We start from the raw sequence: 16,917 nt of genomic DNA on the forward strand, positions 1-16,917 counted from the left end.
CTCAGAGTGGAAGTCTGAATGTAAGCGCATTTATGGATATTTCTTAAAAAGCTATGGGGAGAAAAATCATCACAGGATTAAAATTGCTCTCTCTTGGATGTGAGAGACGAGCTGGATTCTATCTTTACACTTTGTACCTTAAAGATCAGGTACTTATTTAGACCCCTGTATTTCCTACGTCATGAAGGCCAAACCTTAACCTCTGGTGATTTGGTACTTCCCTGTAATGGTCCAAAAATGATGATTATGGTCCAAAAGTAGGGAATTTGAATCTGCACCTGTAGCCACTAAACACAGAGGGATTTAAACTCATCAGAAATGGAAATAAAACTTTAAAACCATTAAAATATAATCCAACCATTTTCTTCCACTTACCCAGCTGCAGTCTGTCCGAGCTATCAGTGACCGAACACGGTTCAGTGGAATGTAAGTATGTGCATACAGTAGTTTTGTGAAGTATGAAGACATAATGACGCAAGACTCAGACTGTGAAAAATCAGTCAGTGCCTCTCATCTGATCACCTTAGGATCAGCTGGGGTTTTTTTTTGTTAATTAGAAGAAGAAAAAATTGTAAATAAATGTAAAACTGATTGGGGTGCAGTTATACACTCAATAGTCTCTCCATTAGGTACACCTGATCAGCTGTGCGTTAATGCAAATATCTGATCAGCCAATCACATTGCAACATTTCAGTGCATTTAGGCGTGTAGACATTGACGAGGTGACCTGCTGAAGTTCAAACTGAGCATCTGAGTGAGAATGAACTGGGATTTAAGTAACTTTGAAGGTGGCATGGTTGTTGGTGCCAGGCAGGCTGGTCTGAGTGTTTCAGAAACTGCTCATCTGCTGGGATTTTCCAACACAGCCATCTGTAGGCTTTACAGAAAATGGTCTGAAGAAGAGAAAACATCCAGTGAGCAGTAGTGTTCTGGCTGAAAGGCGATGGTAAGCCAACTCATCTCCTGATTTATTACAACCACAGAAGAGCATCTCTCAGTGCACATTGAACATGGAGCTGCAGAAGAGCACACTGGGTGGTGCTTGTGCCAGCTAAATAGGAAACTAAGGCTACAATTAGTACAAGCTCACCAAATTGGACAATAGAAGAAGTTTTATTAGCTAGAGTCGGTTAAACATTGCCTGATCTGATGAGTCTCGATTTCTTCTGTGACATTCAGATAGTGGGTGTCAGAATTTGGCATAAACATGGGTCCATCCTACCTGGTATCAGGCGGATGCTGCTGGTGTAAAGGTGTCGGGGACATTTTCTTGGTTAACCATGGGTCTCGTAGCACCAAATGAGCATCATTTAAACATCACACCTACTAGAGTATTGTTGCTGACCATGTTCATTCCTGTATGACCGTAGTGTACCCATCCTCTGATGTCCCCCTCAGATTCAACCCATCTAACTTGTTGAATCTGTGCCGCAAAGAATTAAAGCAGTTCTGAAGGTAAAAGGCTGTCCGAGCAAAAGCCACCTACCTAATAAAGCAGCTGGTAAGTGAAAGTTTTGTCTCTCTCTTTTACTGTATAAAAATGCTCTCTTTAAATATGATTTTTTTTTTCCAGGAAACTGAACTATTTCAATTTGTGACTCCTTTTAAAAATCTTGTAGACTTTGGGAAGGATGATTGCATCAAAGATTTTTTCACATTCTTTCAGTTAAATTTTTCTCTTCCAGCAGAAATCTGCAGAGTGAAGTTGGCTCGCAGCGATATTGTCTTATGGCTGATTCCAGCCAGCTGGCACCTTTGCACATTTTGCTCGATGGGAGTTTCTTCCTCCTGGCAGAAAGTTTTATTTTAGTCTTGTGATACTGAGGTCTTCATAAGGCCATGCATGCTGTTTATTTAAGGATTTGTCAGTGTGTGGATGACTGTGATGAGAACTCATATAGTTTGCAGCTTTATATTTAAATGCTTTCAGTAATGATCAATTTCAAGTAGCAACAATAGACTGAAAATTTGCTGCCTATATTTATTTAAAGAGTGCAAATACTGGACGGGCTGCCTGAATGAGAGCGCTCCAAATGGTAGCTGATATGTTGTTGGCATGATTGCAGGGCAGGCATATGTGAGGCTTTGCCATCTTCATTCACAGAGTCCAAATCAATTCAGAGACCCATTGTCAATGTTTAACCGATAGCGCCGTAGTCTAGAATTATAACTGCAATAATCAAACAAAACAAAGAGGAGCTTCCAATTATCACATACGTCACTCGGGCAATAATCGGTGAGTCCAAAGGGACCACTTTTGCTGCTACGCACTAGTGATGCTGCCATATAGCAGGCTTTTTAATAGGCAGGCGGTTATTAGACACGCATTATGGGGTTAGACACAAAAACATCTGAAATCCACAATTTAACTCCAATTTTCACTTTGAAAAAATGAGAAATTACATCATTATGTGAGCCAACTACATTAAGTGAGATGACCCAACCAAATCAGGGGACATCCTTCATCCCCCCGGCTTTGGACACAGAATGGGGCTACTGCAGTCTCCAGACAGGCTCACGTGCAATAATCCCACAAAGTCCTTACAGTCACCGGGTAATCTGGCAGGCAGACATCCCAGCATGGAGGCCACACATTCCCAACACCGTTTTCTATCACCACCGCAGTGTTAGACCATAACCAATATCACAACTTAGGCCCATGTAGACAAATCAGCTTCTGCACGCTCCTTTGCTCATCGGCCTGGAGACAAGAAGGCGTGCACGTCGCTGGGGCAGTCTGTTATTAGACGCACGCCTCAACGAGTTCGACCTTGTTAACCTTAACGCACTACAGTGCTCTTATGTGACTCATGTTTAATCTGTATCCGTAATCCACCATTTCCAAACATATGACTCGCTGGGGTTGGCAGCTTTGTACAACTATTTTCATGAGAGGGGTATTTGTAGTTGCAACACAAGCGTCACTTATGAAGAACACTGTTTCTGGTAATGCCAGATTCCTCATATTAATGTTGAAAACTAGGAGTCCGCGGTCATCATGGACTGTATATAAAACATGGACAAAGCTGGCAAACTAAAAAGTGAAGGCCGGAGAACTGGAGAAGTGGCTTGAACCTGCAATGTCCAGCAGGGGGCAGCAAATGCAGCTGCATAAAGTTGTACAGAAGTCTGCTTTATGACCTGAGTAAACGCTTTCCAGATGAGTTTATAGGTTCTATTGCTACTTTCAGATCATACCGACTCAGTTCTGCAGCACTTTGATGTCCAGGTTACACCCGTGACTGGTCAAAAGCCTATCACAGGCTGCAGCTGGTTGTATTTTAAATAACAAGGCAGAAAAAAAATCAAAGTGAAGCATTTTAATAAGCCCCTATGCAGCACATACATAACAAAAAATAACTGTTTTCACAGCAGACCAACAATAGAACTGGAAAAAATGAAACAGATAAAAGTGTGCAGCTCTACCAGACACTTTTTTTTCAGTGTTTTCAAAACATATGAACACCTGTCTTTCTCTTTTTCTTTCCCCCCTAAATATGTTAAATAGACTTTTCATGCACCCTCTAGCACCACAGTCTGTAGAAAATTAAATCTTTAGCTAAATTTAGACTTTAAAACTTCCTAGAAACGGAAGTTTGAGTATGATGGAGCATTGGCAACGTCAGTGGAGGTTGCAGGAAGAAGCAAGAGGCCTGTGCTGAAATCTTTTCTACACAGATCCATCGCCTGTTTGTATGATATCTTCCCTTTACTGATGGGGTCCACCAGCTCCTTTGTGTGGGAAGCCTCATCTTGCAGATCTTTTGCCGTTGTGCTGTCAATCAGACCGGTGGCGAGAGCTTCCTTGATAGTGAGGCGGCCTGCTTTGGTGGGATCTACCAACCCGCCGGTCAAATACTGCGCCTCTAAGTACCTCCTGGCATTTTCTTGGGGAATGAACCCTTTCTGTGCTGCCTGTCCTACAGCGAGACGCTGTTTGGTCACAGGATCCTCGACTCCGGTGAAGGCCTTCTGGGCATTCAGAAGCTTATACTTTTGGTTTGTGTCAATGAGGCCCTGTTCAGCTGCTTTGTGGACAGACAGCTTGTCCTTTTTGCCCAGATCAACTATTCCACCGGTGGCTGCTTGTGCCTCCAGCAGCTTTAGAGCAGTGTCGGCATCAATGAGACCGCGGGTGAGGGCACTTCTCACAGACATGCGGCTTTCGGTGGTGGTGTCAAAAATGCCAGAGATTGGGAAAAACTCATCACCTGGTAAAGCGCTGAAGTTGGTCAGACTGCCGAGACTGCTGCTGTATTGAGTGTTCAGGTTAGTGTAGGAGGACCTCAGAGATGAAGACATGGAGCTCAAGGGAGAGGTTGAGATGGGTTTGGTAGGAGCGGTTGGGATTGTTTTGGTGGGAGATTTTGGCATTAATGGAGGAACGTAGGGCTTGCTTCTTTCGCCTGCAACGAGGAGAGCAAACTCAGAAATGGGCATTTTCCCTTCCTTGTAGCGGCTCACGTCACGTTGAGTCAAACGGCCCTCCCTCAGAGCATCCCTCACAGAGTACTGATTCCCACTTTTTCGATCGTGCAAAATGATTGTATCTCCACCTGGACCACTTGAAGTGATTTCCTCCCAGTCACACTCCAGCTCTGACAGCTTGATGTACTGGTTTCGATCGATTAGTCCCTGTAAGTAGGCATCGTAGGGTGACAGATCTTTACCAGTTTCTGGATCCAAGATGGTGATCTTGGTGGAAAGATTTGCCTCTCTGGTTTTAGTGTCAGAATGGTCCTCATGCTTTATTTTGTCCAGCATCTCGATGATGAGTTTGTCTTTCTCGTGTATTTTGTCCTTCTCTTTTAGGATCTCTTTTTCAAGCCTCTGTATTTCAGAGGACGTCTTAAGACTTCTCTGCCGCACCGTCAGGTTCCTCTCACTCATCAACTTGGACTGTTGCTGGAAGGTGATGCTGATACTCTGTCTTTGGGACTCTAAGGTTTTGAACTGCTTCAGGAGATCTTCCTTATCTCTCTGCAGAGCATCTCTGATGGAAATGAGAGTGGTCTCCTCCTGAGAAGTCACAGACCTTGACGTCTGCAGATGGGTCATTTTGAGGTGCGTGCTTTGAATGTTATCTTCTTGGTTCCGCCTGAGATTTCTCTCCTTTGTTACTAGCTCTCTGAGTTGTTCCCTTTCAGCTTCAACTGCTGGGTCTTTCTCCACACGGACAACTTCTCGGTAAACAACCTTCTCAATCGATTTTTCCTTTTGCAGAGTTTCAAGCTTGAGCTTTATGTTGCGGATTTCTCTCTCTAAACGATTGATTTCATTGCCCTCTGTCTCCAAGTTGTCATGTATACTACCAATAAGTTTGTCCAGCTGAGGATCCTTCTCCACTTTCAAGACCTCCTCGACAATTATTCTTTCCTCAATGGGTGGTGGGGTATTCTCCAGTTCAAGAATACGAGCTTTGATCTGTCTCAGCTCTGACTCTACTTGGATCTTCTTCTGACGATCATCCAGCTGAGCCAGCATAATCTCTTTATCTTGAATCAGAGCTCTGAGTTGTCGGACTTCCAGTTCAAGTTTTCTGCGGGTTTTCGTTTCATCATCCAGTTTCTTGTTTAATTTCTCATGCTCCAGGATCTGCTTAGGGTCCTTCTGAAGCCGAACCACTTCTTGTGTTAGAATTTTCTCCTGTGGCTTCTGCCTTTCGAGGGTGATGTGTTGGTTCTGCAGGTCAAAGAGACATTCCTCTAAAGATCGGCGCTGCTGAATCTCTTCTCTGAGGTTCCGTCGAAGCCTGTCAGCTTCTTTCTCCAGAAGAGGATCATTCTCATATTTAATGACTTCTTTATTCACTAGCTGTGTCTCCACTTTAGTTTTTTCAGCTTTCAGCTCATCCCTTTCTTTGCGCAGGTGGGTCAGAAGCTCTATGGTGGTGTCATAGTTGACTTGCAGACGGTTCATTTGGTTGTTTAGTCTTTGTAATTCCCTGATGACTTCTGGACTCTTTTCTTCTTTGATCACCTCTTGGGTCACCTCCTTGTACTCCACCTTGGGCTTCTGAGCCCGCAGTGTAACCAGAGTTTTTGTCACTGTGTCAATTTCTTTCTCCGTGTCCGTGCGGTTTTGGCTTGAATCCTGCAGCTCTTTTCTCAGACGTATCATCTCGACCTCTGTCTCAGGATCGACTCTGTAAATCTCGTTGATGATTTCCTTCACCTCCACCTTTGGCCTGAGATTCTCCAGTTCACTGTAACGTAACTGAAGGGTGGTCAGGTCTTTCATCAAGATAACGTTTTCATCCTTCTCTTCTTCCAAAGTCATCCGCAGCTTGTTTGACTCTTCAACCGTTTCCGGATCTTGTCGTACCTGGCTCACAACCTTCGTAATAACCTTGGGCTGGATGGTGGGGATGACCCTCTCCAGTGTGTTTATTTGGCTCCTTGTGCTAAAAATGTGATCATTGAGGGCCTTGCATCGGTACTCCTCCTCTGCAATATCACTCTGGAACAGAAGAACAGCTTTCAGCATCTCTGGATCTTTCTCAAGTCTCACCACTTCCTTTTTAACAACTTTCTCTATGATTTTTGGTTTCTGCTGAGCCAAAACGGTTATCTCTTTTTTCACTTGAACTGCCTCTGTGTTCCTCGTTTGGAGTTCCAGGCGCAACCTCTGTATCTCGTCTCGAAGCTTAGCTGCTTCTTTATCAAGCTGGGGGTCCTTCTCGTATTCGGTGAGGATCTTAGTCACTAGTTTAGGCTCGACTTTGGTTAGCTGCAGCTCCAGTTTGATAATCTTCTCATTGTTGATTTCAATCTCTGTTTTGGTGCCTGACCTTTTCAGTTCTTCATCCTCGATCCGACTTTTCAGCGACTTCAGTTCCATCTCCAGTTTGGGATCGCGGTAATATTGCACCACCTCCTTCTCCTCCAACCTCTCCACTCCTCTCCTGTTCTTCAGAGACATAAACCTCTTGCGGTATGTATCCAGGTTGTTTTCAGCATGAAGACGCCTGTTGACCTCCTCACTTAATTCCTTTTTCAGACTATCGCTTTGCTCCTGGTCTTTCATTTGGCTCTGGAGCTGCAGCTGCTGAGTGACAGCCACCTGACTGATTTTCTCTTCATTCTGCACATAAATAAAAGGACACAAAGGAGGTCAGAGAAGGCAGGTGAGGTGAGGTGGTGAGTATTATTTAATGTAAAAAAAAAAGAAAACAAAAAACACAGACACACAGTGAAATAACAACAACAATGCTGCTGGGTTTATTTTGATTCCATGATATCCTACCATAGCCATGATGTTCTTTGTTGTACCCAACTGATTTAGTAGCTGGTTGTTCTCTGCAGACACCTCAGCGAAGTGGTTCAACAGATCTTTCTCCTGTAGTAATAGTAAAAGAAGAAGATTCTTATTTCCATCTACAATAATTTAAAATTTGGTTATACAGAAATGGCAAGACCGCAACAGAGAAAAAAGCAGGGAACTGTGAATTATGACAGTAAATAAGTCAAATACAGCATGACAAAAAGGTGGGTTGCAAAGCTGCTTGCAGAGTCACTTATTGACTCTGTTGAGCCAATGGTGTGCTTGAAGTAATGATTGACAAAGAAAAATATCTTTTTGTAGCTACTTTATTGTCTTTGTGTAGCTGTGTGAAACCATACCGTTCTCTGTATCGCCTGAGACAGAGTTGAAGTTTGACGTTTCAGTGAAACTGGTTCCTCGTCAACGTCTTCTTCACTCTCGTCAGCACCATCATCATCCGTCAGAATGGCACTGTAAGTGTTTGACTTGATCTCATAGTCCTGAAAAGAAATAGAAATACATTTAAACATTTAAGAATGGCATCATTTTGAGGCTATGCCTAATATACAGTAAATATTTCGCTAGGTTTAGGTCTTCTTCTCAGAACTCACATTTAAGACATTTTGCAGATTGCGGGAAAGGTCCTTGACGCGGTTAAGATCACCTGACTTCTTCTTGATGTCCTCTACCACTCTCTAAAAAATAACCAAAAGCAGACTTGAGCTATTTTATTTATAGACATCAGAGTCTTGTTAATGCATGTAAATAAAATGAAAATTACAAAACAAAATACTTCCACTCACCTTCTGAGAATTCTCCTTGCTTGTAATTTGTGCCACTCCGTCCGTAGGTTTGATCTTATTATCTGGCAAATTGACCAAGAAGAAGTCCAGCGACTGAACGGCACTCTGGAAATCCTGGTTTTTATTGACTGCTTGCTGCACAAGAGCAGACCTAAAGCAAAAACATACACGCGAGTTACAACAACACCCATGTGCAATGGTTACCACAATGCCTGATTTTGTCTTTACTTTTCTCTCACCTCTCCTGAAGCTGGCTATTGACCCTTGTGTAACGGTTTTTCAGGTTCTTCACCTGGTCCTCCTGGCGGCGGATGTCGGGACAATACTCATTGAGATTCTGTTGCAGAGAGTTGCACGCCTGCTCTGTCAGGTCCAATTCTTTGCCTAATTTCTTCAGCTCATCTTTCTTTGAGGCCACATCTTTACTCATTGCCTGTTTGACAACATAACGACAAAGAAAAGGCATGAGAAAAGACACATTTGCACGATTCCAGTTATCTATATTGTTGTGTACATTTTAGATTTATTTACAACACCTGAAGCTTCTGGTTGCGGCTCTGAAGAGAGTTTGGTTGGTCAAGAATGGTGCCGTCTTTAGCCAGTTCATTCTCAAACCCAGAGACAACGCCCTCTACGTTCTTTATCTCTTTCTCCAAGTACATGGAAGCTGTTGCTCTGATGAAAGCAGAGAAGTAGCAAAGTTAAATAAAATAAAGAAAACGCCACAAGAACACGCACATAGATATGCTACTCTACTATATCTGAACTGACACGTTGCTAAATGCTCAATTTAATGGTAAAATCCATTGAAACAATTGGCTATTTTTGTCCACTGTTTACCACAGCTGTCAATGTTGGGTGAGATGTGTCCATCTTTATTTACTACAGAGGCTGTAAAACCTTTTGAAATAAATCCAATACAGGTCATTCAGTCAGAGAAGTTCACTTCTGACTGTTGTCTCTTTCTTTATGTTTCTGGGGTGAAGGGGACCCCTCCTCTGTCAATAAAACATGTGCATGATGCCTTTTATCTTGAGTCTAAAGGTCCAAGAACGGACTGAAATGTCCATCCACAGCACGCGAACGCCTACAAATTCTCTTCTCCTCCACCTCTGGTGTAATCCATATGTAGCCGGTCTCTAGCCACATATATAAAACACGATCAGGTGGAAGGGAGATAATTGTATTCAATTATGGTGGGGGAACATGACGGTTTCCACAAACCTGCTTATTTTTAATGGCTTAATTATACGTTTATGACGTATCATTTTTCATTCAAGGCATAATTACACGCTAGTCTATGTATATTTATGAGTGAACTAGGCTTTTTTTCTATTAAAACACTTCCATTATAATGACTGCACTTTAAGGAAGATTTCATTCTAGATTTGAGATTTTATTTAGAATTTCATTCTAATGTTCGTACTTTTTATTATAAAGGTCGATGAGAGCATTGATGTCATCAAACTTTTTGTTGGTGGCGCTGAGTTTAGGTGGTAGGGCAGAGGCGGTGGGACCCAGAGGTTTCTTAGCCAGAATAGGATCCACTTCTCTCTGGATGGCAGATTTCTCTGACTCTAGCTTCTTCACAGCGAGAGCCGATTTCTGGAGGGCAAAGGAACACGTTTAGATAGGACATAATTCAATTACGTTGTGACCTGCGTGGTGCCATTGAAGTATAATGCTCGTCATGTTTACCTCATGCTCTTGCAATCTGTTTGCCAGGTCCTGAGTTGGGTTACGGTTGTCTAACGGGGTCCTCGCTCGCCTCAGGATCTCCTTTTCCAGCGCCTCCAGGGCTTTATTGATTTTGCCTAATTCACTGAGGAGCTCTGCAACTCTGGGATTCTCTGGACTTTTAACAGCAACTGAGGAGAAAGGAAAACGGCTCTACAATGAAAAGACAGACTAGCCCAATCGTTTCAGAAAAGACTTCTGTCCTGGTCTGAAAGTCCAAGGAGATGAGAAGAAGTGAAGTGACTGCTTTTGTTCTCACCTCTTTTCTGAGTCTGAATCACTTCTACAGCAGGGCTCTTTAAGGAGGCTATGAGAGCAGATCTACGACGCTTTAGATCAGCCAGCTGTCTGTCCAGACTGAACACACACACACACAGTGCTGGTTTAAAATCAGCTTCAGGTTGAATTATAATCACCAATAAAGTATGCTGAAGGAGTCGTGATTATACCTATTCACTGTCTCCAAGGCCTCAGGATCGGGTGGTGGGATCATAAAACATGCTGCAGAGAGGGTTTTGGTTTTCCCACTGCTGTCCTGAAGCTTCCAGTTGTTATTATCAGAGCTGGACTTCAGGGTTAGCTTCTCACCACGTCGTACGGCACCCTAAAACAGATAGAGAAGGAAAGAGTAATCCCTAAATTTACTATCTCCAACATAAGGTGGCTGCCTGTAAATGACAGCTGTTGACATCGTACCTCTTCATCGATCCAGTCACACAGGGATATTACAGTGGTCGGTTTGCTGAGCTGCATTCTGCGCAACTTCAGAGGCACGACGCTATCGCTAAGTTCCCTGAGGGCAGCCAGGCGCTGCTCATTCCTCTTCACTGCTGGTTCATCTCCCTGAAAGTGAATTTCAAAACAGTTTCAAAGTAGTTTCCATGTTTTCCCACTGTTCAAGTAGTTAGAGGTACAAACTGATTCCTTGAGTATATCCTTAAATGGGGACAATGGGTTTATTTTGCACCATAACACAACAAAGTCACCATTGTTCAGCAAGGAAATGAACACTTTAATGAGCAGAATTAAGTATAAAGTATAAAGTCAATAAAGGCCGAACTGGTGGTTCTAAATGGGCCAAAGGTGCGAATGGTTATCTGTACACAGTATTATTAGGAGGAGACAGACATTTGAACTTTGTCATAAATCCCACACACTTAACAACTACAGTAGCACTGCTGTAATAACCATTTTAACATCCCTGATCTTGAACATTGGCCTAAAATCATTCCTTTCTACGGCAGTCTCAGTCATCACAGCAGTTTGTTGTTGTTACAGTCCAGCTGAGTCTCCTAATTTCATGGGTATGGAAGTCTGTGCATTTAAAATTGTAACAGACTGAATTCCCAAACTGTTGTCTGGTTTGGTTTGGTGTTAATTTTTGGTAGAATTTTCCATGTACCACCTTTGACTAGTTGTCGGTCCCTCTTGTGTCAGCCATGAAAACATGGCTTTTCTATGCTTGTTAAGACTCCTAGAAGTTGCACAGAAATCACAACATATTTTTAAAAAACTGTGTCTTACCTCGAGTGCCAACAGGATCTCGGGGTTCGTCTTGTTCTCCATGGACTTTGAGTCCAGAGTCGAGCTGAGTCTCTCCAGAGATTCTGACAACCTTTCTGCATCCAATTGGAACTGCATTGAACAGTCAGCTGTTAGCAGCAGGCTCTTAGTCAACTGGAAACTTTTAATTTTCCTCACAGCTCTTTACCTTTTTGTAGTTGTCAATATTGTCCAGGTGTACTTCCTGTGCCAGACACAGGTTGAGAAAGGCTTGCCATTCAGCTTGTACCGTATCTCTGTGTGCCTGACAACGACATCAACGATCATGTTTAATTAATGCTACAACCATACAGCCATACGGGACAGTAGGATGATTTATCACAGATGTAAAATGTACTTTTATGGTTGGGCTGCCGGGGTGTTTCATCTTAATGAGGTTATCTCCTTCCTCCTGCAGCTGGTTGACTTCTTGCTCGTGTGCTAACAGTCCGTTAGCTTTGAATTTCTGTGCAAAAATGAAACGTGCAAGTGCTCAATTCAAAGTTGCCTTTGCACCGATAAAATCACAAACTGGGACTTTAACTAATAATAATCACTCAGCATGCGTGATGCTGGATTCTCACCTCATACTCCATGCGGACGCTCGGCGGGTCAACCATGCGATCACTCCAGTCTCTCTGGAGGATCCTATCCTGCTGGTTCGACAGGTAGATCAGCTCCTTGCTGCAGCTTTGCATGTACTCGTATAAAGAAGCCAGGTGGTTGCGCCGTCGCTCGGAGCTCTCCTGCAGAACACGCAAGGTGCAAACAACATATGAACACCACACACAACACTCCTCAAGTTTAACTCCAAGTGGCAAATTTACTAATTAAATCGACTTACAAAAAGTTCAGCATATTTCTCTTTGACGGCAGCGTACTGCTCCTGTGAACAAACAAGAAGCACGTTAATGATCCATCTTGCACGCAGGAACTGTACATACATGTGAAGCTTTGCTCTGCTACCTGTGAGAGGGTAGTGCTGGGCTTCAGCTGGTCTTGATAGGCCTTGATCTCCTGATGGCGAAGGTTATGAGCTGCTATCTGCCTCTCTACATCAGAAAGCTTAGGGCCGTATGCCTCCGCTCTCAGCTGTTTCTGTGAAACACAACAGAGAACCATTCAAGATTCAAGCGGCTACTAAAAATCTCTGAAGGACTTTAAGGTTGCAGAAATTTTGGTCGTTCAACTGACCAGCCTCTCATCAAACAGAGGACCCCAGCCAATCTTTTGGGTCAGGTCCACATCTTGTACCGATTCGTACACTTCCCTGAAGGTAGCACAGTCCTTGGCCCAGCGATAGTGGAGATTTACCACACTGAGAGACAAAATGTTTAAGTTAGAAGTGAGAAGATGGGTGGAGAGCAAGGAAAGGGATTGTGGAAATGATTGTTTGTGGCGAGTGTGCCTCCGTGGCATGTAACAGATCAAGTTCTGTCTGCTTGGCATGCATGCTAGCGTTTGTGCGTGTTTGAATTTTGGCCATGACACCCCTAAACACACTCACTCCTTCTCAATCTCTTTAGCCTGAGGGTGTTGAAGCTTCTTGGCTCCGCCCACGTCCATGAAAAGATCCTTGAGCAGTCCCTCGGCCTGGGCCAGGTTGTCTGCATTCTCCTTCTTGTGGAGCAGTTGCTCGTTATTCCCCTTTCGCTCTTTGTCCTGCACAGGAGAACCGCAAATGCAACAAAGTAGCTTTTTTTTTTTTTAAATCTCTAGATTTTTTTGCTAAACTTCTTGTGGAAAGGAAGTGCCTCAGAGATTCACTTTAACACTTATGGCAGAATGATAAGTTAAGTAAAGGAAATGCTGGCATACAGTGCCTCCACCTATGATTCATCAGGACTTCTTACCACAGCCAGCAGTTTCTCTGCTTGCAGGATATTCTTCTCCACTTGGTCTGCATTCTTTTGCATGCGAGAAATCAGCACAGCCAGTTCTTGGGCCTGAGTCCTGGGTAGGAACAGAGACAGATGATGGTGAAAATGCTCCCAATTAATCACTATCCTTATCTCCTCTGATTGGGTGTGCCTCATAAATACAAGTGGGCGTGTCTGGAGACGAGTTCCTGCCCCAAGTGGAGGAGTTCAAGTATCTCGGGGTCTTGTTCGCGAGTGATGGGAGAAGGGAGCTGGAGATCGACAGACGGATTGGGGCTGCAGCCGCAGTGATGCGGACACTGCACCGGTCCATCATGGTGAAGAGGGAGCTGAGTGTAAAAGCGAAGCTCTCAATTTACCGGTCGATCTACGTCCCTACCCTCACCTATGGTCACGAACTGTGGGTAGTGACCGAAAGAACAAGATCGCGGATACAAGCGGCGGAAATGAGCTTCCTCCGAAGGGTGGCTGGCCTCTCCCTTAGAGATAGGGTGAGAAGTTCAGCCATCTGGGAGGGGCTCAGAGTAGAGCCACTGCTCCTCCACATCGAAAGGAGCCAGCTGAGGTGGTTCGGGCATCTGACAAGGATGCCTCCTGGGCGCCTCTTGGGTGAGGTGTTCCAGGCATGTCCCACCAGGAGGAGGCCCCGGGGCAGACCCAGGACACGCTAGAGAGATTATATCTCCCGGCTGGCCTGGGAACGCCTTGTGTTCCCCCAGACAAGCCAAAGGAGGTGGCTGGGAGGTCTGGGCTTCTCTGCTTAGGCTGCTGCCCCCACGACCCAGCCCCGGATAAAGTGGAAGAAGATGGATGGATGGATGTGTCTGGAGAGGATATCCCTTCTCTGGTGCATCATACAGAGCCAAGAGTTTAAAACAAACCCTGCCACATATGCTGACTTTACTTTAGTCAATTTAACATGAGTATCCATTATTTTAAATCTGTGACAGAAAATAATGAAAAGCATAAAAGCCCAGTTTAAATATTTCCAGATGAACATGAAGAAAAAGAACATCCTAATTGTGAAAGTGGTTAAAGCTAAATGATGGTGTTATTTACCTTTCACACAAAGAAATCTGTTCAGCTGTGAACATAAAAACCAGCTCGGTGGCTCTTCGTGTTTCTTCACTTTAATGTCACTCATCAAACACTTTCCACGCAGCTCTTTGTTCTCATTAAATGTGTTTTTTTCTGTCATTCCTTCTTGGCTGTAGTATGAAAGACAACTATGTATCCTGACACACCCCAGATGAGGGGACGCACATTCCAGGGTAGAGGGGAGTGTCCCCCTGTCGCCTCCCTTTAGCAGTCAGGAATGCTGTCTGTGATGAGCTCAGACATCCCTGTTGCACCTTTAATCATATGATTAACCATTGATTGACATTTGTAGTCAGACATGATGGCTTCCAAAGGAGCACTGATGCAGGAGGGTAAGATCTAGGAGGGTGTTGTTTTCATGTCTTGCAGGGTAAAAAGGGTTTGGATTAATTTGCTCTGTCACGTCTTTAATCTATATTTAATTCATGTAGTAAAAAGAAGAGCAATTTCAACAGTGTGTGTCAATTTTTATTTTTTATTTTTTTTGGGGGGGTGGGGGGGTGATTTTTCTTGGCCAGTGCTTGACAGCCCTGCCATAGCTGCTCGCTTTATATTAAAAAGCGCTTCATATTTCATGGTTTCTTTTGATTATTCTATTATATTTGAAATTAGTAAGAATTAGTAAGAATTTATCCCTTTTTGTTTTTAAATTGCCAGCTCTTTATCAAATAGGGTATGTAGTTATGTTATTGGTCCATGATTAAAATAAATAAACTGCAGTCCTGTTTAAAACAGCCACAGCTTAATTAACACTTGTCTTAACTAAAATTACATAAATATATACAACAACGATTTCATATAAAATAGTATTTTAAAATGTCAATTTTTTGCACTATAAAGTAAACTATAAATGTGTGTGTGTGTGTGTGTGTGTGTGTAATTAAATGACACACACATTTTCATTTCACAATTTGTAATTCTGACGTACTTTTAGGGAAAAACAGGATATAAATAGAATACTTCCTCGAGCACTGATTTCTCCTTTACTCAAACTGATTTTTACTACAAACATCTAAGATGCGGGTCACGTGCTTCATTCCTGAGAACCGCAGAAGAAATACGCAGCGCTGCTGGAGCTCGTGACCCCCATGAATCGCGAATGTTCAGCTCTGTGCATCAGAAATGATGTGAATGCCCACAACACAATTCAATTAAGTTTTATTTATATAGTGCCAAATCAAATCACCAGTCACCTCTACAAGGTAAAGACCCTAAAATAGCACAGACAAAATCCAGATAATCAGACGACCCCCTTGATGACCAGGAACCTCCAGCACGACCATGGTTATGGGAGGAAGACAAGGACAGAAGACGATGAAAATGCACAGTGGTGTATAAACTCAGTGCATCATGGGACGCGCCCACCACCCTGAGCCTGTCGCAGGCATGCAGGCGGAATAAACATTCACTTCATTCAGGTACAAGTGTCACTGCGCTGATTATGAAAGCAGCAGGAAAACCCTGCCCTGCCGCTCCTTCATGCCTTCTTTCCAGTCACACTTTCAAGTCTTTGGTTTCAGGTCACGCCCCACTGTAACAGTATGAGTGTGTTTGCCTGTGTCCCCTCACACCAGGATGAGATAAAACCCCTGCTTAATCGCTTCAAGAGTCCACACATTTAACATCGTCAGGAGTCAACTCACTTTTCCCCCTCGAACAACTGCAAAGCAAGTACTGCAAGCTGCACACTATACACGCTGTCGGATGAAACAACAGGGACGTTGTTGACGTATCGGCTGAGTGAGTCAGAACTTCAGCCTATTGAGTGGCACCAGAAATGGATAAAGTGAGTCAGTGAACTCTGGTGATACACCCCTTGGTCAAAGAAACAATTAAAAATGTGTGTGGTTAAGTGAAGGAGTTGGGCGAGGTGACAAACAAACTGACTTTAAAGTTAGTGACATGGAGACGAGAATGAATGAGACAGAAAGTCTGTTTGCACGTAAAAACACAGGCTGTACTTTAACACTCAGTGTGATTGTCGGGGGAAAGTGAAACAGCCTGTGCAAACATAAATGGGATCATGGCACAAAAAAAACACCATCAGGCATTTAAAAGAGAGAAACCAAGACAATACAGTAACACACACAGACAGAGGGAGAGAGAGAGAGAGTAAATCCCAACTCACTTGTTTAACTTCACAGTGCTGGGATCCTGTTTCTTCGACATCTTGGGACGTCGCTTGTGTGTATAATCTGAGTCCAAGTGTATTTCTTCCTAACGCTCTCTTCTTCCTCTTGCTCCCTTCTTGCCTCCCGTGGCGTCTCCCTCTCAGTTAAGGGAGCGTTCACCTGTCTCAGCTCCTCCCCGGGCCAGCAGGTGTGTCGCCAGGAAAAGCAGAGAGAGCGGCAGACCGGGCGGACCTGTTCCACGTTCCCGCAACCTCACATTCTAGGAGAATAATTGTGTTTACCCTTGTAATTTTGTGCGCTTGTGCTTTCTCAGAAGTGTGAGTGTGCTTCTTCTTTTTTCTCTCTTTTTTAATCCCTTTGCAGGAAACTCGAGAGGAACATCATTTTGCTCCTGAGGTTACACCAGAATCATTGATTAGCTCATATGTGACTTACAGTCAGCTCAGTGGGATTTGTTTTCCT

General features: G+C 43.6%; 1 protein-coding gene across 1 annotated transcript; it reads right to left on the bottom strand.

Annotated features, from left to right (window-relative positions):
- Positions 1–3,305: 3,305 nt before the first annotated feature.
- LOC113021222 (envoplakin-like) lies at positions 3,306–16,630 on the bottom strand. The gene is made up of 22 exons (XM_026165745.1): positions 16,452–16,630; positions 13,199–13,298; positions 12,853–13,007; positions 12,540–12,663; positions 12,312–12,443; positions 12,190–12,231; positions 11,930–12,091; positions 11,704–11,811; positions 11,515–11,610; positions 11,328–11,438; positions 10,500–10,646; positions 10,253–10,407; positions 10,063–10,160; positions 9,765–9,934; positions 9,493–9,671; positions 8,603–8,741; positions 8,306–8,499; positions 8,067–8,217; positions 7,875–7,958; positions 7,623–7,763; positions 7,246–7,338; positions 3,306–7,083 (listed from the first exon to the last, which is right to left on the bottom strand). The coding sequence occupies exons 1-22, from the start codon at positions 16,490–16,492 to the stop codon at positions 3,583–3,585; spliced, it is 6,123 nt and encodes a 2,040-aa protein (XP_026021530.1). The 5' UTR covers positions 16,493–16,630; the 3' UTR covers positions 3,306–3,582.
- Positions 16,631–16,917: the final 287 nt, after the last annotated feature.

The sequence above is a fragment of the Astatotilapia calliptera genome, chromosome 4, assembly GCF_900246225.1.
Source record: "Astatotilapia calliptera chromosome 4, fAstCal1.2, whole genome shotgun sequence".
In the NCBI taxonomy this organism is placed as follows: domain Eukaryota; kingdom Metazoa; phylum Chordata; class Actinopteri; order Cichliformes; family Cichlidae; genus Astatotilapia; species Astatotilapia calliptera.